This window comes from Juglans regia, chromosome 9 (genome assembly GCF_001411555.2).
Source record: "Juglans regia cultivar Chandler chromosome 9, Walnut 2.0, whole genome shotgun sequence".
Taxonomy (NCBI): Eukaryota; Viridiplantae; Streptophyta; class Magnoliopsida; order Fagales; family Juglandaceae; genus Juglans; species Juglans regia.
The window spans coordinates 24011050-24033577 of record NC_049909.1 but is presented as its reverse complement, the minus strand read 5'-3'; the positions used below and the strand labels follow the sequence as shown (position 1 = coordinate 24033577).

Genomic DNA, 22528 nt, shown 5'->3' with positions numbered 1-22528 from the left:
GTCCACTATCACGCGAGATTCAAACGAACTCGCGGGTTGAGTTCCTCTCGAGCGATAGTTAAGCGAACTCAAAAGTTGCATGCGCCTTTTCTACTCACAAACCAGGCTCCACATGTAACCCAACACGTACTACTGCTTTGGTGGCATGCATGCATGGTAGTTGCTCAGTCTACATTTAATCTGTACTACTTAGGGGTGTAAGAAAATAACCAGAAAACAGGTTGTACCGGACCTGACCGGACCGAACCAATGGGTTCGATATCCGGTGCAGTATCAGTTCTTAAAAACAAAAACCGATCCTAAATCGGCGCAGTATTGGTTTTCATATTTTGAAAACCGATTTAAACCGAACCAAACCGGTACATATATATTTTTAATTTTTTATATTATATATAGCTTTTATATTATTATTATATATATTATATGCTACATTTCTATTTAATATAACATGAAATGATAATCTTACTATTCAAGTCTATTAATCTTATAACATAAAATTAATATACTAGTATAATTAGTGTCCTAATTATACTATTTTAATCTTATTATTCAAGTTTATTAGTTTCACTAATAAGTTAGACACTACTTATATTATACTACTATAATTGAACATTAAAAAATTAGTAATTGTTAATAATAAATACTAAATTCTCACAATTAAGTTTAGTATTAAAAAAATTAAAATATTAAACATATATAGTGTCACACGTGTAAATGGTAAATCAGACCGAACCTGATCGAAATTGGAAATACTGAAAGTTTCAATTTTGGTGAACCAGCTTGTATCGGTTCTTAAATTTTCAAAACTAGTATATACCGGTTTAGTTCCAAAATTTCTTCAAAATCGGACCGGACCAATTACACTCCTAATACTACTCCTTAGAAGAAAGTAACACCCTATTATTGTTTGCAAGAGAAATGATACTTGCAGTCGTGAGCGTGCAGTCGCCGTGCAGTCGCTTTGAAAAAAGTGAATAAATAAGGGATCCACCTGAAAAGAAATTAATTTTTTAATAGTGGACCCCACTCTTTTTCAAAGCGACTGCACGGCGTTTGCGCATTCCACGACTGTATGTAGCATTACTCTTGTTTGCAATAATAGCCATGGACTGCTTGTGGTTTTATAGAAATCAAATCATTTATGGATCTCAACCTTTCCCTATTGATCAGTTTGTAGCTAACACCCTGAAGATTTTCAAGATCATAGGAATGCTTCGGTCTGTAAGTTCACTCAGGAAAACCACACTTGGGAACCCCCAAATATAGGACAAATTTCGATTTCATTTGATGTAGCAGTTAGGATTTCTGGTGGTGTAGCCACTGCAATAGGTAGGGATCATTTAGGTAAGATAGTGGACTCTATTACATAATTTACTTCTATTTGTAACCCAAATGGTGGGGAAGCTTTGGCAGCATTCATTGGCATCAAAATGGCAATAGAAAGAAAATGGAAAAACATCAACATTGAAGGAGATTCACAGGTGGTAATCTTAGCTCTACAAGGCACTCAATATGTATCAAATTGGTCCGTTGAAGACAGGACAAGAGATCCTCATCTTTTGCTCAGTAGCTTTAAAAGGTGGAAAGCTGTTAAAATATATTAGGTTCAGAATCGGTACGCGCACACTTCGGCATAATGGGCATCTTCAAATAATTTCTTTAAAGATATATCCATTATCAAGCTTCCAGATTGTATGTCGGAATTTCACAGTGGAAATTAAAAATTTCCACCAGTTTTTTCTTTATAGCTACTTCTATAATTTTGTAATAATCGTTTTAGGAAAAATCTTCAAATCGGTCAGGTGTTTTTTTCTTTTTTACACCTTGCAATCAAATTTGGATACATAAGAGACTTATAAGAATTACTATGGGTGTGACTTTTCCACGTAAGAGACTTATAAGAATTACTATGGGTGTGACTTTTCCCTTTCTCTGTTCTTTGTTCTCTCTTCTCTCTTCTCTCTTCTCCCGTCTTCCGAAACCCATTTCCAACCACAATTGGATCTTTCCTCTAACCATCTCTCAAGTCCCATTCCACCTAATCTCTCTGACCTTTCTTTCTTAGAATTTTTGCTTCTTTTCGGTAACTAGCTCATTGGCCCCATCCCAACTTCTGATTCCCTCCTCATTTGGCAAACTTATCGATTTAGTCACTCTTGGGTTGGCTTCATGTTCTCTCTCGAATCCAATACACCCAGAACTAGGACAACTTGGTCGAGTTGAGAATCTGATTCTCCAACAAAACTAACTCAAGGGTCCGATCCCTGCTGAGCTGTGTAACTGCTCCTTACGATCTTTACTGCTGCTCTCAACAGTCCCAATGGGTCAATTCCAAATGATTTGGGTCATCTCAAGAATCTTCAGATTCTTAACCTGGCCAACACTAGTCTCTCAAGTGAGATATCGAGCAAACTCAATGAACTGGGCCAACTCGACTACATGAATCTCATGGGAAACAAGCTTGAGTGTCCAATTCCAAAGTCTCTAGCTCAGTTGGGCAATCTAAAAACTCTCGACTTCTCAATGAACAAGCTCAGTGGAGGCATTCCAGAAGAATTTGGAAACATGGGTAAGCTAACAAGCTTGGTTTTGTCAAATAACAAAACCATGTTGCTTTCTCTTTCTCTTGTGCTACTGTTTTAGCTTATCAATGAAAGGTTGTATCTTTCGGAGAAAAAAAGAAAAGTAACACCCTAAATTATTTGTCCAATATTTATGTGGAGGGAGAATGACATGTCACTCGCGGCGGTTGGATTTTCAATAAATGCTTGTAATGCACGGCCTTAATTAGTTAATTTAGTTAGGATCGATCATCCATTTGATCAATTTACTAAATAAAAAGAGGTAATAATGAAAGCAATTCGATCAAGTACGTCCCACCCTTGACTTGGAATGAAAACAAATGGATCAACATTCCCAGAAGCTTCCTGGCAGCTATGAACAATGCATGATCATGAGCAGATCATCATGCATTCCTTTAATCCACGCATGCATGATCATCGATCAACGATATTCCTCTATATATTCCAAGGATACACTCATTGAATCTGACACAGTGGTCAACACATAAAGAAAAGTTCGATCAGAGAAATTAAAGAAAAGTAGTTTCTTTTTTTCTTCATTTTTCTGTTGATGTTATAGTACTATATTATATATAAGTATGGCAGATCATGTTGTGTTTCGCATGCAAATAAATCTTTATTTCTATACTGGTGCACTGAAAGATTTTCACGAGTTGAAGCGTAAGATTATGGAATTGTCTTGTTTGATGTTCAAGCATGCAATTGGTTCTTCCTGCAAGGAGGAGGACAACCCCAGAGCCAATGAAGAATCGGAGCTAACGCGCGCTTTTAACACACGATCGATAGATTAATCATGGGCTGCACGCACTGATGATCATCATCGAGGACAAAGTACGTATATATGCTCCCATGCATACATATATAGGTTCGATTACATTAAATATTAGTTTGGTTAAGATGTGGAATGGTGTGTGTGTGTGTAAGATGTTGAAATTTCAATTGAATACATCTCGATCATGAGAAATATTATTCGACCGTCTGCTGCATTAATAAATATACCTGGGCTTCTTGCTTTTGTTATATATGATCATCAAATTAGAATTAAAGAGAGAACAGTACTACTGGCCACCGAAGTTTGTCATATTAATTAAGGATTTAAAAGCAGATTATATATATATAGCTACTACACACACACACGTTCATGTTATAGGTTTAAGCCCTGATCTTGGGGTTTGATCTTAATTTTGGGATTTTATTTTTTGTGGCAAAATTAAAGTTAGTTTCTTGGAGATCTAGGCAAGAAATTAAATCGAAAGAGATCAGGATTTAATTGTCATGGTTAGGATGATCAGATGAGATGCAGGTAATCAATATTCTATATATGATCAATTAAGTAATAAATTAAGGAATTAGGAAATTGCATTAATACAATTAAGTAATATATATATATATATGAAAAGTGATTAGAAGAATATGTACCAAAAGTAATAAAATTAGCACATGATGAGTAATTAAATAAAGAGGGAACAGACAGATCAGGAAGATTCATGAGTCAGGCAGGCCAGGCCAGGCCCTGCTAGTATTTGTACCCCTTGACAAACAAACTCTCTGAAGCCAAACCACCAGCACTCCCCCCGCTATACTTTCCAAGAGTTGCCTCCGAATTGGCTTCGCACCTCCCCAAGAATACCTCCTGAGCTTTCCCCACATTATCCTTCTTTCCAGCCCATGTCTTGAGCGTGCTTTGCTGTAATGCTCGCCCAAATGAGAATGATAGTGTCCATGGCTTCAGCACCTCCAACCTATTCATTGCGTTAAGATTTTGTGTTGCCTCTTCTTCGCTTTGTCCACCCGACAAGAACACAATCCCCGGTACTGCGGCCGGGACTGTTCGGCGGAGTGCCGTGACTGTGTACTCTGCAATCACCTCGGGTGGTACCTTTGCACGCACCAATACATACGTCCATTTTAGGAAGGAATTTATCGTTGAAATAACAATAATAATGAATTATATTATAATATATATGCATATTATTAATATACGTACCTTTGGGCTATCAGAGCCTGGGGTAACCATGTTGGGCTTTAGGAGTGTGCCTTCGAGGAGAACGTGATGATCATTCAGTGCCTTGTAAACTGCTGCAAGCAGAGTCTCGGTTACCGCAGCACATTTCTTAATGTCATGAGTTCCGTCAGTTAAAATCTCAGGCTCAACAATGGGAACCAATCCATTCTCCTGACAAATGATGGCATAGCGAGCCAAGCCTTGCGCATTTTGTTGGATTGCCAATTCAGAGGGCTCGTTAGCGCCAATCTTAAGGACGGCACGCCACTTGGCAAAGCGTGCACCGGCCTTGTAGTACTGCTGGCATCGAGCTCCAAGCGAGTCAAAGCCTTGGGTGGTGGTTTCGCCATTTGTGCCGGCCAGCTCGACTGTGCCCTTGTCTACTTTGATACCTGGAACGACATTGTTTTCTTGAAGGACTTCAACGAAAGGCTTTCCATCTGAGGTTTTTTGGTAGAGGGTCTCCTCGAAGAGTATGACACCAGAGAGGCGGGAGAGGGCATTGGGGGAGGTGAAGAGGAGCTCGCGCAGGGCTTGGCGGTTGGATTCAATGTTCTCCACGTTAATGCTGGCTAGACGCTTGCCAATGGTCCCGGTGCTCTCGTCAGCAGCCAAAATGCCCTTCCCAGGGGTGGCAATGTACCTGGCATTCTTGATAAGCTCCTCTGCATGCATGCATGCATGCGCAAGATCATGAAATTAAACCATATATAATTTGCGTTAATGGATTTGTGTTATATATATAAGAAACTCCACACACAAGTTGCAAAGAATGTAAACAACAGAAGTTGGAAAGAATCTTAATTTGCTGCAAATCAGCTACTTCTAATTTCTCGATTGCAGTAGATTTAATTCTTTTGTGAGAAGGCAACTTCTGGTTGTTAATTTGATGGCCCATGCATGGCTCATCAAATAGAGAGTCAAGAGAGAGAGAGAAGAATACCTGCATACTTTCCTACAAAGGCCGACATGGTTCAGGATATCGAGTGCTCGATGATCAAATTACAGAGATCGGGAATGGATAGATACAGGACGAAAGTGCAACACCAGCACCGACCTATATAGATTGGATTGGCTTCCAATGGCATATACCCACTCCATGCCATTCATCAAACACGTGTCCAAAGATTAGCCCAACGAGGTTTATCATTTTCGGATAAAGCTACGAGTGATATATATCTCCCCTAGCCAAGTGGCAACTCCTCCACTTCTTCCATTATCCCTAGTTACCTCGCGCACGTACGTGAAAATAAATAAAAATTTGTGGAAAAGCTCTCAGCTTCCATCATCCACTTAATTGGTTCTTCTCACAACTTGTAAGCTAACCGGTGCTTACGAAAAAGACACAAACTTTGTGGTTCAGGCACGTCCAACCCGTCTCTAATTTTACATAAATAAATAAATCTAAGTACCTTTCCCACAATCCTTTTCTACTCAGGTGATGCTCAAAATATTCTTAACAAAAATTAAAGGGCACAAAATAGATACATAAAAACCCAGCATACAACATTACAGGGGAACTTTTATATGATAAAAGATACCAGCTGGCTTCAAAAATACATGTATATATAACAATGGAAGCTAGGCCTTTAACTTGCCATCCTGCAGATTTATGCTTGTAATGAAATGCTACTGAAACGATTGGATTTGCAATCAAACACCAGCTAGTGTGCCATGAGTTCCTTAAAAATAAAAAATAAAATAAAATAAAATTTAAGAAGATGATAATTTCTGAAGTTCAACTCAGCCAAAATTGTTTGTTATATCTGACTGCATCATGATATTAAGCAAGCTCAGCTCTTTCTCCAAACCCAGTGCTGATCATCGAGTGAAAATGAGGGTTTGAACTAATTAGCAGCCCTGATGAAACTACTGGCAAGGGGCCGCCACCACTTGCTGGTCGTCGTCATCTGTTCCGAAATACCTGTCTCCAAACTCACCCATGCCGGGTATGACACGGAAATCTTTGTTTAGACCAATCTCAATTTCAGAAGTCACAATCTTTATTCTTGGAAAGCATTTGCAGACCACATGTACACCCTGAGGTGCCTGGTGAGATAATAATATAGCATTACTAAGAGAGACTACGTGCATAGACATGGGGAAGTGGTAACTCAGAATGAAATTTGTTGCTAGGTAACGGGCTTTACAGAAACAATAACTTATGGACACACTTACTGATATGAGATTGAGAAATATAATGTTGGACTCTGGTACACCCTTCTTTAGAAGTAAGGAGATGGCTTGAACAGCCGAATTCCCTGAAGAAAAAAGGTAAAATTCTTACACCTGATTTTATCATAGATAACAATATAAACTTGCGACTGTTTAAACAATCTCATCTTATTTAGGGATTTCGTGAAAGAAATGGACAATAATGACAGCCCACATGAGCATGAAAAATATGTAGAGTCCCGTATGTAAAAACTAATAGCAACTCAAAAAGGATAATAGTTTCCAAATGAGAACTAACCTGTCCCTAGGATAGGATCCAATAGTAGCACATGCCTTTCCGAAATGTCCGTTGGCAATTTTTCATAGATTAGCTTTCCAGTGATTGAAGCACCAGAAAAAAGTCAGAACAAAGGAAATAAAACGCGTGCATACCCAAACACAGAGTAAAGAGTTACATACATGCTGACCATTGTCACCTTCTCTATGAATAAGAATCTTCCCAATCTTGATACCTTTACAACATGCTCGCAAAGCATTCTCCATACTTTCACCACTAGCATCAGTTACATAATGGGTAAATGACAGAGGAAAATTGCACACATTACAAGTGCATAATGGGTAAATGACAAAATGGCAGAGGAAAAAAAAACTAATTCTGAGTCTAAAGGATTGAATTAGTAATGTATGAAGTTTTTGTAATCTGATACTTCTACTTCAAGAGCATCCAAAGATTATTCATGATTTTAACTTATAAGTGTGAAATAAAAAAAAAAATTTAAAAATTGCTAACATATATGGGTGCCTTGAGCTTTTGGACTAGGTTGGTACCTCCTGATAACAGAGACACCACATAACCTCTTACAGAAATCCACACCAGTATACACAGACCCTGTATTTGCAGAAGGAAATGTTGTTAAAGCGGTAAATCATAAAGTAATATCTCATGATTTTAGAACATAAGCCTGACTTCCCATTAAAATAGCATTACAGAGTAAAAGTTAGAGCTGACAAGTTACCGCGTCATTTTACTTTAAATTTCTGTAATATCTTTATACACATGTACAAGGATAGCATAGATTTGTACTTTGATAATTTCTAGAGAACATTGGACACTGACCGACATTTTTCAATAATACAAGAAGTTGAACAATGAAAAAGCTTAATGGTGTTATCACAATACGAGCTCATTTAACTTGTCTAGTAAATGTACAACCACAAACAAACATTTAAGTAACCAAATGGCCAACGAATACATCGTCCATATCACAATTATGTACTGAAAAGCATAAATATTCACAGAATTATGTATGAAGAGTTTCTTCAGCTGACAGATTCAAGGTGAATAGGATCAACAACAAATAGAGTTCCCAAATGCACCAAAATCAGCATTTTGAGAACCTGTAAAGTATATTAACACCAAACCAACTTACCAGTTGGAGTCATCACTTGCTTTTCTGTAAATGGAAGATGTCCAAGGCCATGCTCAACAACCTAGTCAAGATTATATATATATATATATATATATATCGATAAGTAAAAGAACTGAGTAAAGGAACATTGGCTCAAAGGAACATATACCCACCAAACGGATCAACCGATCAGCATAGAAAACAAAGTCATGCTTTGTTGTTTGAGAATCACGTATGAGGGTATGCATACCCCGTATCTGGATGAGAACAAGAACAATCATTAGTTGCAAAGAACCATGATACATTAACTATTATAATCACATCAACCTCAGAGGCTGGAGCTCCAGCAAAGCTGTATCACTAGATCATGGTAAAACTTGAAAAAGTTTGATAAATAGGAAGACATACCTGAAAGGTTGATTGAATGACATATAAATTTGGGTATATTTTACAAAGATCATGCTGCCCAAGCTTTGTACGAATATGCTGTACAATCAAATCAATGGCTACATGATTATCCCCCCCACGGGGAATAATAATATCAGCATACTTCTTTGTTGGAAGGATAAAGTCATCAAAAGCAGGCTTCACAAATTTGGAGTACTGCATCAACACAATGCATCACCATATGTAAAACCGAAAACAGACATACACACTCAAACAATTAGCACAAAAACTATAGTTTGTTAACAAATGTAAGGAATAGTATAATCTAGTAAATTCAAGAGCTTAAATCCAAAATCTATATTTTTTGTTTTATAGTAGACAATTTAAAAAACAGAGAGAGAGAGAGATCCAAGAACACAGGATGTGTATAGGAGAATCCCAAAATAATTTCCTAAAACCCCAACACCCATCCAAAGAATAGTATTTCATTCATTTTGCATTGAGGGGTTGCGGCATGAAGGTAACTCAAGCCTTATTGTCCACTAGTGCAGCACGCTTAAAACCAATAACAGATCGACAGATTATGACAATGATCTTTATGCCAGTGTAATTTAATTGAAAAGTTGCTAACCTGATCAAGTACTGCACCAATATCCCTACCCTTCTCACTGGTATCCCTTCTTATCCTCCTTGCTAAACGAACATCAGCATCTGCACTGAAAATTGTACAATATGAAGTAACAGTCCAACTTAGTGACACAATGAAGTGACATAAAGTACAATGTTAAGTGCACATTAAAAAAAAACTTTCTTTTGATGGACATATCAGAAATTGGTTTCAATAATCTGCAAGAAAATATCAAGAGAACCAAAGCAACATAACCATAAAATTTGTAGCAAGCATAAAGCCTGCATAATCTGGTGGCTTCAAATTCTTATGATTCCAAGACCATAACAGTTTAATCATAAGCACAAATCTTATGTATTTTCATTAGAATCGATAGATTCCACTCACAAGAAGTGAAAGTTCAAAGCATCAAAACACTTTTTCAGGAACATAATAATGCAAAAGCACAAATTCAGGCAACAAATATTGAATAAAAAGAAGCAAGGTGACTAAAAGTTACCTTGAGCATTCCTCATAAAACTTCTTATGGCTGACAAAATAAAATACTGAGAACCTTAAATGCAAACTATAGGATATAAAACCACAATATTTTCTAAAATGTGAATGCTCGACAAAACCCAACAAGTGAGAGATGTACAATATATAAAATTACAAAAAAAAAAGGAAAATAGAGGACCTGTATCAACAAATATCTTCATATTCATCGACTCTCTGACACGTGGATCATGGAAAATGAGTATGCCTTCCAATAGTATAACATCTGAAGGGTTTATCTGCCAATAGCAAATAACTTCATATAGTAAGTATAATATATTAATAATATAAAAAAATTATATTCATATATGAAATCAAGAATGGGGCTCTATAGAACTCTAGGAAGGAAAAGAACAAAAAACCAACATTTCAATGCAAGAAGTTGCCAGTCCCAATATCTCTCCAATGGGCCTTTGACAACTCTTTGTACAACAAAAGAAGAAGGAAAAAAAAAAAAAGCCAAAATGAGCAATGATATGTAGAATAGTGCCTAATGGACCCCCCACAAATATGGAAAACAGTACCCTTCTTGCCGGAAACATGTTTTTGTAACTCTTGAAATCATAGTTTGGAATATCTACTGCTTGCCCATGCTTCAATTTCTCCATAACACACAACAGTTGCTCTGTGTCGAAAGCATCTGATAGAAAGGCAATTTTTCATTAAGAAGAATCAGTTGAACAAGCACAAAAGCTGAACCAAACAGCAAGCACCAGATATGAATAAAGAACACCGTACTTATGTATATTCAAGGCTACAAAAGGATCAGATCAGATGTGCCTTGACCTGTTTTTTTCAAAAGGGATACCTTACTACCTAACTAATGAACTATTTGGATCATTTTTCCATCCAATGATAAATCCAATAACTAACGGATGGTGCAGGAATTGACACTACCAGTATCTAGTAGCCCTCTGATAAGTCAATAACAGGAAGCTACTTGATAATCTACTTGAACCATTCCCCAAAGGAAGGACAGAGCTCATTCAAAAAATATAACAATAAGGAAATCCTATGCAGGTCATTGTTTCAAGGATATTCTTCAGACAGAAGTTGCAGAATTGCCCTCACCAGGATGGTCAAAATTGTATTCATGTACTCGTCTAAGTTCCTCCTCGTTCAAATCATGATAAAAGGAATCCTGCAACAAGAAAAACCAATACGAATATAATTTCCACTATCAAATGTAAAAGAAAGAAGAAGTAGAATATAATTATCCCAAAACTACAAAAGAGATCACTAGGAAATCCCAAGGAAATTTAACAAATCAAAAAGAGCACCAGAAGATTATTTTCACAAATATTTGATGTTTATAATTTTTCTCACTTTCTCAATAATTCAGTATTGTAAGTCAGAAAGAAGTAGAATATAATTATCCCAAAACTACAAAAGAGATCACTAGGAAATCCCAAGGAAATTCAACAAATCAAAAAGAGCACCAGAAGATTATTTTCACAAATATTTGATGTTTATAATTTTTCTCACTTTCTCAATAATTCAGTATTGTAAGTCAGAAAGACATTTCTCCCACCTTAATGAGAACCTTGAAAAAGTTCTATTTTGGAAAAAAAAAAAATGAAATTTGATCTGAAGTATTGAATAAAAAAATATTACCTGGTTAACAAGTACAACACGTTGATCATGAAGTTGCTGGATAATCATATCGCAAACCGTTGTTTTACCAGATGCCGCTCCTCCAGCAACCCCTGTCATAGAGTAAGTACATCAGAAAAACTGATGTGTTGAAGTATTTTTTATAATTGATGTGTTGAAGTATCAAGTGTGTGTAAAAGTTTTATGGTTCATTATTCTGATAGACATTGTAAAAAAAAAGTTCACATACCAGCATCATGCACCAATTTTTTTAAGTTAAAACTAATACTGTAAAATCAGGTAAATTTTTCACGCTTACAAAACTGTATGAATATAAACTAAATAATTAAATACACTTCTTCCATTAGCTTTAAACTTTTAGGACAATCGATAATTTAACCTAGTATTAGAGTAAAGCCCCGTTGATTGTTAAACTCATCTGAATTCAACTCAGTTCAGTCTAATTTTAAACTAAGTCTAACATCCAAACACTAAACTCTCACATTACTAAACTCATCCCAACTCAAAACCTTTTTACACGTGAGACCCACAACCTTTTTCAATTCAACACTTCTTTACACATGGAACCCACAACCTTTTTCAACTTCCCATAAAACATATAAACTCATCTTAACATCTAAACACATTTAAACTCATCTCAGGTGGATCCCACAAAACTCACTCTACCATCTCAACTCACTACTATTCATAAAGAACTCAACTCAGCTTAACTCAGCTCAACATTCAAACGCAACCTAAAGGTTCTGAGTTTGAACCCTGTTCCTACGCTTTAACCTTTATTTAATTAAATATTCCAAGTGAGGACCCACTTGTTAAGGGGGGTTCATCCGTGAGTTCGAATGCTGGAATATAGTTAAATAACAAGTCCTCTCTTACAGGCCTCCCCTTAATTTAAGCTTTTGGGAAAGCTGGTAACTTCACATACACATTTGGAACTCCACAACTAACTTTTTTAGTGTGCTTTGCCAAGGCTACAATTATTCCATTTGTTTCAAGTTTCTGAATGAGGCAGGAATGAAGACTGCCAATGGTAAAACCATCAATCTTCACCTCAGTGAGTTGGATTCTTCCATTTGCATACCAAACCAGATATACCAACCAACCAGTGTCCCTTTCTATCTTCCTTTTTTTCTTTTCTTTTCTTTTTTTTTGGGGGGGGGGCACTCGATAGTGTCGCACCACCTTTTGATACCCCAAAAGCCATAGCATAAATTTTCATATATTTCCACCCAACAATTACCAATGACAAACGGCTGTTTATGCATGTTTTCAGTTGCTGATGTAGTTGGTGCTTCAATGTCTTTAATTCTTTGCTTCAGGGCGTCCATGTGAAATCCAGAAAAATGAACCCCAGAGGAGGCCTCCATTAAATCCATGACTGATTTAGAAGCCATTGCAGAGACCTAAAAATGAAAGTTATTAACAAAGGATAAATAAGACCAGAGGCAGTGAAGAAATCAGCACAAAAGTTCAGCCTATACACAAATTGAGAAGTGTTCCACTCTCCCCTGAAAGTAAAGGTTGCCACATGAATAACTCACACACAAGTAGGCAACACATGCAATTAATTTATGCAAAAGAACTCATACTCACCCTTTTAGTTTGGTAAATACAGATGGGTCAAACCAATAATGAGGTAAGCATGCAGATCAAGATTACAATACATCATATGCTATGTAGAGGAGAAAAGAGGATGGGTGTTAAGTTAACCTTATTAATCACGCTTAGAAGTAAATGATGGAATTCTACTATGAGATTCAAGCAGATAGGAAAAGGTCCAAACTCAACTAATATGGTACAAGCATGCAACTAAAAAGAACCGAAAGAGTGAGAAAGCATAACACAGAAAGAAAGCAAGAGACAGAAAGCATCACACCATTCAATTACAAATTTTAATAGTTGGTGACTTCTATTGCATGCGAGCCCAACAATGTTTGTAAACTCAATATGCTTAGTGTGCTCAGATTTGGTTTTGGTCAAGCCACCCAATACCTCAAAGCCATACCCCAGACAACCTAAGGCTCATTATTGATCTTTTACTACAAAAGCCTGTCCACCTGGTTTATGATCAGGACCAGGAGTATCGCAAGTTCTTTCCTGGCATTTGCAAAAAATTGTCTTTGGAGCATATCACTATCTTCACAACAGATTAAGAAAGCTTTATAGAAGAAACTGAAGCTAGCCCATATGTAGTACCGGCTATAGGCTAACATGGCAGTTGTACCTTATCCAAACTTTCCCCGTGATCACCACTAGAGAGATGCTATTCCAAGAATAAAAGGAATCATTTCTGCCCCCATATACAAACAATCTTCAACTCAATGAAGTAAAAACAAAGATGGGTTTCACAACCTTCTTGTGAAGTTTCAATGACATCATCTTATTAAGCATAAAATCAATCAGACAAGATCCACATATCACATAAGCAATTTTTATTCCTTGTGCCGGAAGGCCCAATGTCCCAAGTTACATCAAAATAGAATACAATCAATGTAAACTCGGCAGCATCCCTATTTATCCCAAACAACGCAGAATGCAACACGACCTCCATCAAGTCAGCAGCAGCACGACACCTTAAAGCAACTCAGGAAACCTCAACTAACAGTACTTGTTTCATCATCGTGCATTTGCACTTGCAATGCAACATATCCACGTTTATAAATACAAATACTAATACACACGCATACATGCAGGCATATTTCTGAGACTGCAGTATCAAATTCCACTGATCTCCACCAAAAGCATCAGTTACTTGGGAAAATATAAGTAAACGGCATTCTTGGCAACAAAAATTTTCAGATCCAATCAATGGGAAGTAAAAACCGAAAACTATAGGTTAAATTGGAAAAAATAACAAAATCCAAAAGCATCCCAGATTCAGTGAAATCAACACACAACCCAAATCAATGAATGCAAGAAATTAACCGGAGCCCGTGATAAAAGGGCAAAAAAAAAAAAGGAAAACAAATGAACTGGAGATGATTAGATATACCTAAAGATGGAATCGAGGGAGACGTGGATCGAGGGCGGGGGGTAGATTTGGAGGCAATTTATTGATATCTCTTTATTAGTTTATTTTATGCAGAACAGTAGTACGCCCCCATGCGGACAAGCATTGGGTCAGAGTCAATGGAGGTGAGGGGGACATTTTAACTTGCACCCAAGTCCATGTTGACAAATACGGGGCTAAAGTTAGGATGAAATTACAGTGAAAGCCACTTCATAGATAGTATAGTGTATGTACTACGTAGTAGTAGTACGTAAAATACGTCGAGAAATAGGCAAAGAGAAACAGTAGCCATTGCCATTAATACATACATAATACTGAGAGATTAGTGGTGGGCCAGGGTGGATTGTTACGAGATTGAGCTTACACGTCGTCTCTGAATCGGGAGTGGGCTCCACCCTTCTATTCTCATCCCTTCTTTGCTTTTCTTTTCTTCTTTTACTCTATCCAATGAGCACCTCAAGATTAAAATAATAATAACAACAATAATAATAAAACAAAGCTTAATTTTAATTTTAACAACTTGAATGCAACATCTACGTAGATAAGTTGGGATTGAGAGATATCAATCCATCTCATCTCGTTATAATTTTTATATAAAATATAAAAAATAATTTAATTTTTTTAAATTTTAAAACATTAATAATATTAAAAAAATATTTTAATAATATTTTATTTCAATTTTTAATTTTCATTTCAATTCATCTCATCTTAACTCACCATCCAAACTTAACCTATTTTCATATATTATTAATTATCAAAATTGAGATAGTACGTCCTCAAAACTTTAAATAAAAATGAATAATGAAAAATTCAAATATTAAATTTAAGGGATGTTGTAAAGTGCTAAATTCATGATGAAAGTTCAATGTATTGGTGCATCCTTCTTTTTAACTGGCGGTTCCACCTGTACGCACGTGCGCAAGTGTAATCTTTCCAACTTGAGTCTTGATTGATTGGTGCATCAATATCGCTGGTTTGGGAGCTTATTAACAGAAAACCAATACTCTGGGTTTGTAGTTGGACATCAACTAATTTCAATACATTATTCATATATCCATCAACTGTTTGCAGAAATTACTCGACCAAATTCCTCGATTGCACCCTGATGGGTAAACCAAACCGAAATGAATAACCAAAAACATGCTACCTTCGTTTAGTTCGAGTAGCTACAACCAAGTAGGTGACACATATACAGGTCGGCAACCATAAAAACAAAAGGTCTGGATCACCTCCCAAAACATTTCATTACTGAAGAGGTAAGGGCAGATGAGAGAAATTTCATCCCAGCAGATCCACCAGGAAAGTATGAAATTGCGTAGTACAGGAGAGCGAGAACCTGCAAGTTCCAATGAAAACATCAATTTCATTGCTCAATTGGATGGCTCCTTATCTTCACTTTTAAGAGTTAATTGGTTGATAGACAGAATTGAGATCATCGTATTTCATTTCTCGGGTCTATGATAAATAACAAGTTAGAATCAATCGATGAAATGCCCAGAACATTGTTGCATCTTCTTCCGTGAAAATGAGGTGAAAAGATAAACCAAAAGTTATGGGGATGCATAAAGTACGACAATCCAAGGTCTAAAATCCAGTGAGAAAAATAATACACGCTTAGTGAAGCATGAAATTTGATACCTGTATCACAGAGAAAAGCACAGAGAGTATGTAGCTGTGAAGCACCATGGAGACATATATGGTACCCGCCATACTGCAGATAAATCCCAATGTAAGAGGTAGCCTCTGGATAAGTAAATAAGAAAAAATATGGCATTAGATGGCTATGTTGCAAAAGGTAAAATAAAAGGTGTATCTAAATTAAGCAGAGAAAATACCTCCTTTGATGACATGTGAGCGAGCTGATTTGATGGACCCCTGAGTGCAAAGAACGACCCAATGATAAAGCCACACCCAAGGGTAAAGCATATAGCAAATTTCTGGGGCATCAGCACCATGACTGGAAGGAACATGGTAAATGCGATGAAAACAAAGAAAACCCCAGTTGCCAGAAGCAAGCCAAAATACATAAGTGCTTTTCCTGAAGGAATACTACTAGTGGCGGACTGTAGATTCCCGGGTAGATCTCTCACTCCTTTAGAAACCCTGAACAAGTATCAAACAGAGATTGCATAACTGTAAAAGAAAGAAATTACGAGCTTTCAATTCAATATCACGCCTAGGGGTGTAATCGGTACAGTCCGGTCACGGACCACCCTTTTTCCGGACTGATTACCCTTATAGACTAGATTAGACCAGACCGTTAGCTATCGGTCTGGTCGGTCCATTCAGCCTAATTCTGTCCGGGTAAGTGTAAAATGGGCCAAACATACAAAAAGCTCAAAACCACTTCTAATGTGTATTTTGACTATTTCCGGCCCACCAATACAAAAATACAATGTTTACACTTTTGAATATCAACTATTTATCTTTATTTACACATTTTATACTTGAGAATAGCCTTTAAAAAATTGGAAAAATTATCAAAATTATCCATATCCATACATGAGAATTAGCAATCATCATAATGAAGTTAAAAACAAGAAATTGAGAAAATGAAATTAAAAAATCCAACATCATCCAAGAAAAAATCTATACAACCTCCACACATCATACCTTTTTTAATTTTTATTATTTTTTTCCTTTATCAAATATTTAATATATGAATAATGAATAGAAAAATTAAATTGGTTTAAAAAGAATAAATTTAAAAAAAAATGTTAATATTAAAAATTTTTAAAAATATGGTATGTGGAGGCTGGGGAGATTGTGTATCATTACTCATCATCCAAACTCCAAATACATATGTTCAATGGTGATAGGTTAAATGAAAATTACATAATTAACTTATTTTTTTTTTATAAGTAAAATTACACAATTAACTTATATAACTATTATATAAAATAATACATTTAAAAAATATTTTAAAAAATTATATATATACTTTAGTCGGTCCGGTCCAAAAAAACCAAATCCATGGACCGGACCAAATAACTTACACCCCTAATCACGCCCAATAGATCTTTCAGCCACGCAATCCAAAATTCAGGATTATGTTGCTTCGGCAATTATAATAACGAAACAATAGTACAAGCGTCTTTTGCCCAACTATTGTATATAAAGAAAACAAGACAACTTTCCTTTTGTATGGACTCTAATTTCATATGCTACATCCTCTAATAAATAAATTTTTTTTGATAAGTAATCAAGAAGTTTTATTCGTAATAATAGGCAAAGCCCAAGTACACAGGAAGTATACATGTGAAATACCTATCTATAACTGTACAACCGTAAGAAGAAAGTCATGAACATTGAGTCCATTACAAACAATAGCCCCCACCCAAGAAAACAAAGTTTTAAAGAAAAAACGTTTAAGCTCCTCCATTGTTCTCTCTTGGTTTTCGAACTTCTATCATTTCGCTCCCGCCAAATACACCAACACATACATATAGGGACCATTTTCCATATTGCTGCAACTTGTGTGTTTCCACGAAGGCCTCTCCAGCATGATAGAAAATCCACCAATCTACCGGGCATAACCCATGATAAACCAAGTCCTGTAAAAAAATCAGCCCACAGGGTCCTAGCCACCTCACAATGTAGAAACAAATGATCAACAGATTCTCCATCTTTCTTGCACATATAACACCAGTCTAATACCATTAATCGTCGTTTCCTTAGATTATTCGTGGTAAGAATTTTGTCCAAAGCTGTTGTCCAAACAAAAAAAACTGCTTTTGAAGGAGCTTTGGTCTGCCATATGCTCTTCCATGGGAATGAGAGCCTGCCCTGATTCGATAAAACTATGTGAAATGAATGGACCGTGAATCTACCTTTTTTGGAAGGGCTCCAAAACATCCTATCCATCGTACCCTCTGTCATACGTACTGAATACAAAGCCGCATAGAAATCCGAAATAACCTCCATCTCCCAATCATGGGCTGCCCTAATGAAGTCCACATTCCATTGAGGGGAGCCATTAGAAAAAGCCAAAATGTCCGCTATCGCTGCATCCTTTACTTGTGCTAACTCAAAAATGGCGGGAAAAGTGTCTTTAAGACAGCGTTCACCACACCATCTATCATACCAAAATCTTACGCGAGAGCCATCGCCCACCCCAGTATGTGTATATCTCCTGAAAGTCTCCCACCCCTTCCTAATCTTTTTCCACAACCCTACCCCATATGGACCACGTACCTCTTTCGAGCACCAACCGCCCCCATGCTTCCCCAACTTGTGCATCAATGACCAATTTCCATAAAACCCCCCTTTCTTGTTGGTACCGCCACAACCATTTTCCCAATAAAGCTTGATTGAATTTAATCAAGTTATGAATATCCAATCCACCCCCAGAGACTGGAGTGCATACCGTGTTCCAATTGACCAGATGAAACTTGAACTCGTCCCCCAAACCACTCCATAAGAAATCAAATTGTAACTTCTCAATACGGTTGGCAATCTTTACTGGGAGTGGGAAAAGAGACAAAAAGTAGGTAGGAAGGTTAGAAAGAGTACTTTTGATCAATGTAAGCCTACCACCTTTGGATAAATACAACCTCTTCCAAGATGTCAGCCTACGCTCCACCTTTTCAACCACAGGATTCCAAATCTGCTTTGATTTGAAGGAGGTACCCAGAGGTAATCCAAGATACTGAAGGGGTAAAGAGGATACCTTACATCCCAAAAGAGAGGCTAGAGCAGCCACATCAGGAACATTCCCCACCGGCACCATCTCAGACTTTGACAGATTAACTTTCAAACCCGAAACCACTTCGAAGCAAAGAAGTAGGGCCCTCAGAGATTGGATATTTCCAATATTTGCTCCACAAAATATAAGAGTATCATCAGCAAACAACAAACGAGAAATATCAAGAGAGTCGAAATTACCATTCCCCACCGAGAAACCGTGGAGAAAACCACATTCCTCAAGCCCTACAATCATCTTACTAAGGGCTTCTATGACAAATAGGAATAGTAATGGAGATAGCGGATCTCCCAGTCTCAACCCACAGGAGGAGTCAAAGCCCACTAGAGAACCATTCACCAAAATAGAGAATCGTACTATTGAGATACAAAACTCTATCCATTTCACCCATCTCTCTCCAAAACCGCATCTTGCAAGTAAATAGAGCAGAAATTTCCAGTTAACATGATCATAGACTTTTTCCATATCTAATTTGCAAAGTAACCCGGGTTCCCGAGATTTGAGGCGTCCATCCAAAACTTCATTTGCAATTAGAAACAAATCTAAAATTTGTCTACCTTTAACAAATGCGTTTTGTGGCTTCGAAATTAACTTTCCCATATGCTACATCCCATAGCTAAAACACAAATAAGAGCTCCACATTAAAACTTGAGTAAGGTTGTTTCCAGGATTTGAGGGATTCTGATCATAAATTAAAACTAGAGAGTATATATGATATTGAAACTCTTCACCAATATTACATTGAACTATGTATAAAATGTGCACATCGCAGAGCCTGCTCAAGCTAAAGCAAACTCAAAGCAAATTGGGATCCTAGCACCGTAAATTGGATTTCCACAAGGATAGGGCAATGAAATCCCTTCAACCTCTTAAGTTGATAAAAATAGACATCTTTGCATACTTTTTTTTTTATTGGCAAAGGGAGTCCGGGAACAGCATCCCGACTTATCCCGGGGGTGCACATACCCTTGACAAGGAGTTTCCCACAAGTGTACATCAGGTATATCCCCCAGTCCAATAGCCCCTATATATTGTTTGCACCCAGTGGGATTTGAACATTGGACCTTGGAGGGAGCATACCACCAAGACCAAGGCCTTACCACTTGAGTCAACAACCCCTAGGGGTTTCTTTGCATACATAATCCTCACTGCATACTTCACAAAATGAACAGCAAGCTGGGTGTACACGATTATCTACTTTAAGTACTGAGCTGCTGGTGATATAATATGCTGCCAAATAATTATTGGGCAACTCCATTGGTTCAGGACTGACGCATTCAAACCCGTCAAAAGAAGTCTCTAACAAGTAATTCATAATGAGTCATTGCCCAATGCTCAGCAGTACAACATATTTGGAAGCAGGGCTTTGTTTTAAATCTTCCCTATAACAGAGAAATGGATGCTCAATAAGATATATTAAACCAGAAATGCAAAGTAGATCCTGGCAATCTTTTTTTTTTCGATAAGTAAATCCTGGCAATCTTTCATTGCATTAACACAAGATATCAAGGCTAACACTTAATTTATAGATGAGACATGGGCGTGCGCAACTCTTGATGGTAGAGTATGACTAAGCATGCCCTTTCATCCACAAAGTGGCTCAGACACCTATCTTAAATTTCAACCTGACAACATCATACAAATTGCTGTCTCGGAAAAGGCATACTCTTAAAGAGTTTACATGGTGGCACCACCTTTCATCGAACTTCACGATTATATTTATAAGATTTGCAAGTGCATCAGCTTACAACTAACCTAGCTCCCAACGCAGTTCCCCATTTAAACGGATATCGCATACTTTATCCACAATCAGAGTTAATCTGTGAAAATTAGAAATCAAGACTCTAGGTTGATGTGATGCCCCTGTTAGTCTAACTAAAACCTCACTTTTCTAAGTTGTTTCTATAATTTGGCCAGTCGCTTCACTTCAATGCACCTAAACAGAAAAATCAAGCCCAAACGCAGCAAAATGAAACCAGCAACTTTCTACGACCTCCCTGTGGACAATATCGTTACTCCAGTAACCATCGGACTCCGGGATATCACAGCCAAAAGCCCAGATCCACATACTGAGCGCTTAATTCAAACAACAAAATAAAATAACAAGCAGATAATAAAAAAAAGGGGGCTTAAGTTCAGAAATCAGAGGCTTACACATTGAAAGTGCCAGAGACAGTGTCGTTAGCGGACCTGACCGCAGCTTCGAGATCGAAACCCCGGCCCAGATCAGAACCATCCTCCGAATCTTGTGAGGCCGCATAGGAATTCCAATCGGCTAGCAGAGTAGACGATGGTTTCTGCTGGTCTTCGCCGTTACTGCTCCCTGAGAACCATCCTTGCGCCATTTTCTGCATTATTTTTTTTTCATTTATTTTCCCGGTTACCAAACACTCTTAGCTAGTAGCTTTCTAGGAAAATATAATTAGAAAGGGCGCACTCCACGACTGTAGCTTTACTCGTGCACGGAGGCCATGCCAAACAAGCGACGCTGCCTGCTTGAGTTCAACGGCATTATTTAGAGAGTTCATTTTTATGCAAAATGACTGACAACCTCTCAATATAATATTTTTACTGCGTTTAACATGCTATTCATTTATATAAATAATTTAATTATTTTTTCTGTTTTTTTATTTCTCTCTCCATAGCACACATATACAGTTTTATATATATAAAAAATTCTATATACCATATTATCATCTCACTTTCATTCTACTAAATATAATCTGACATATTTATTACAATTAAATTATTATTTATTATTTTTTTTATCATCTATTAATGATAAATATATTACATACTATTCATTATGATCATAAGATAAGAATATAATGTATAACATTACTCATATATAAATTATGAAGAGTTGTAATATTATAAAAATTCTTTATTTTAATACAGAGAAATTACTCGTGATAAAGATTTTGCAAAACGTGAAGAAGTATAAAAATTTCACAAAAATTAGGATGAATGAGTTTTTTCTATTTTAATTTTCTTTTAAATTTTTTTATTGGACTATTAATGTCATTTTAGCAATAGAAAATATTGCAATCAAATTAATATATAAAAAAAACATTGAAATATATAAAAATTTTATAAGTTTAATGGTAGTTAGAGAAAATCTTTAAACTAAAAAAAAAAGAAAAAATAATATTTAAATGATAAATTTTTTTTAAAAAAAAGCTTATATATAAGGTATTATAATAGTTGTTAGCTAAAATAGAAAAAATAATTTTTTATTAATAATTTTATATGAAAGTTTAAATAAACTATTAGAAATACTCTTACGAGTTCGATAGCAGATCTATTTACTTTATATTTCAATAATTTAACATACAGGTGATATAGATGATGAGAAAGCATGTTAATTGTGTTACAATTATAAAAGCTTAACAAAATTTAATTCAAAATTGTTTATTAATGCATTCAATCGGTTAGTGCAGAAAATAAATATTTTGTCTACAAAAAAATCGTACAGAAGCAAT

General features: G+C 36.4%; 3 protein-coding genes across 4 annotated transcripts; all 3 read right to left on the bottom strand.

Annotated features, from left to right (window-relative positions):
* Positions 1 to 3919: 3919 nt before the first annotated feature.
* LOC108994846 (fructose-bisphosphate aldolase, cytoplasmic isozyme 1) lies at positions 3920 to 5661 on the bottom strand. The gene is made up of 3 exons (XM_018970243.2): positions 5531 to 5661; positions 4570 to 5252; positions 3920 to 4461 (listed from the first exon to the last, which is right to left on the bottom strand). The coding sequence occupies exons 1-3, from the start codon at positions 5556 to 5558 to the stop codon at positions 4099 to 4101; spliced, it is 1074 nt and encodes a 357-aa protein (XP_018825788.1). The 5' UTR covers positions 5559 to 5661; the 3' UTR covers positions 3920 to 4098.
* A 368-nt stretch (positions 5662 to 6029) lies between these two features.
* On the bottom strand, positions 6030 to 14451 carry LOC108994838 (uridine kinase-like protein 3). Of its 2 annotated transcripts, none has more exons than XM_035693717.1 (15): positions 14327 to 14451; positions 12575 to 12737; positions 11335 to 11426; positions 10792 to 10861; positions 10245 to 10360; positions 9863 to 9959; positions 9190 to 9269; positions 8580 to 8774; positions 8345 to 8428; positions 8193 to 8253; positions 7591 to 7651; positions 7222 to 7315; positions 7061 to 7133; positions 6766 to 6848; positions 6030 to 6636 (listed from the first exon to the last, which is right to left on the bottom strand). In XM_035693717.1, the coding sequence occupies exons 2-15, from the start codon at positions 12726 to 12728 to the stop codon at positions 6457 to 6459; spliced, it is 1440 nt and encodes a 479-aa protein (XP_035549610.1). In that variant the 5' UTR covers positions 12729 to 12737; positions 14327 to 14451; the 3' UTR covers positions 6030 to 6456. The 2 variants fall into 2 exon arrangements, with proteins under 2 accessions (XP_035549610.1, XP_018825775.1); XM_018970230.2 differs by lacking the exon at positions 14327 to 14451 and adding an exon at positions 13880 to 14248.
* An 899-nt stretch (positions 14452 to 15350) lies between these two features.
* Positions 15351 to 21580, bottom strand: LOC108994855 (protein transport protein SFT2-like). Its single transcript, XM_018970256.2, has 4 exons — positions 21201 to 21580; positions 16180 to 16447; positions 15983 to 16087; positions 15351 to 15680 (listed from the first exon to the last, which is right to left on the bottom strand). Exons 1-4 carry the CDS (start codon positions 21398 to 21400, stop codon positions 15570 to 15572), a joined length of 684 nt encoding a protein of 227 aa, XP_018825801.1. The 5' UTR covers positions 21401 to 21580; the 3' UTR covers positions 15351 to 15569.
* Between the last annotated feature and the right edge of the window lie 948 nt (positions 21581 to 22528).

Excerpts from the sequence above, each read along its gene's own strand:
- LOC108994846 (XM_018970243.2), bottom strand. The coding sequence starts at position 5,558 with ATGTCGGCCTTTGTAGGAAAGTATGCAG. Across the intron at positions 5,253-5,530 it reads CTTTGTAGGAAAGTATGCAG|AGGAGCTTATCAAGAATGCC; the intron begins GTATTCTTCTCT and ends GCATGCATGCAG. Across the intron at positions 4,462-4,569 it reads CAGGCTCTGATAGCCCAAAG|GTACCACCCGAGGTGATTGC; the intron begins GTACGTATATTA and ends GTGCGTGCAAAG.
- LOC108994838 (XM_018970230.2), bottom strand. Across the intron at positions 9,270-9,862 it reads GAAGATATTTGTTGATACAG|ATGCTGATGTTCGTTTAGCA; the intron begins GTCCTCTATTTT and ends TTTTCAGTGCAG. Across the intron at positions 7,316-7,590 it reads GGTGTCTCTGTTATCAGGAG|TGGTGAAAGTATGGAGAATG; the intron begins GTACCAACCTAG and ends AACTGATGCTAG.
- LOC108994855 (XM_018970256.2), bottom strand. The coding sequence starts at position 21,400 with ATGCAGAAAATGGCGCAAGGATGGTTCTCAGGGAGCAGTAACGGCGAA. Across the intron at positions 16,448-21,200 it reads GTCTCTGGCACTTTCAATGT|GGTTTCTAAAGGAGTGAGAG; the intron begins GTAAGCCTCTGA and ends ATACTTGTTCAG. Across the intron at positions 15,681-15,982 it reads TGCTTTTCTCTGTGATACAG|GTTCTCGCTCTCCTGTACTA; the intron begins GTATCAAATTTC and ends TGGAACTTGCAG.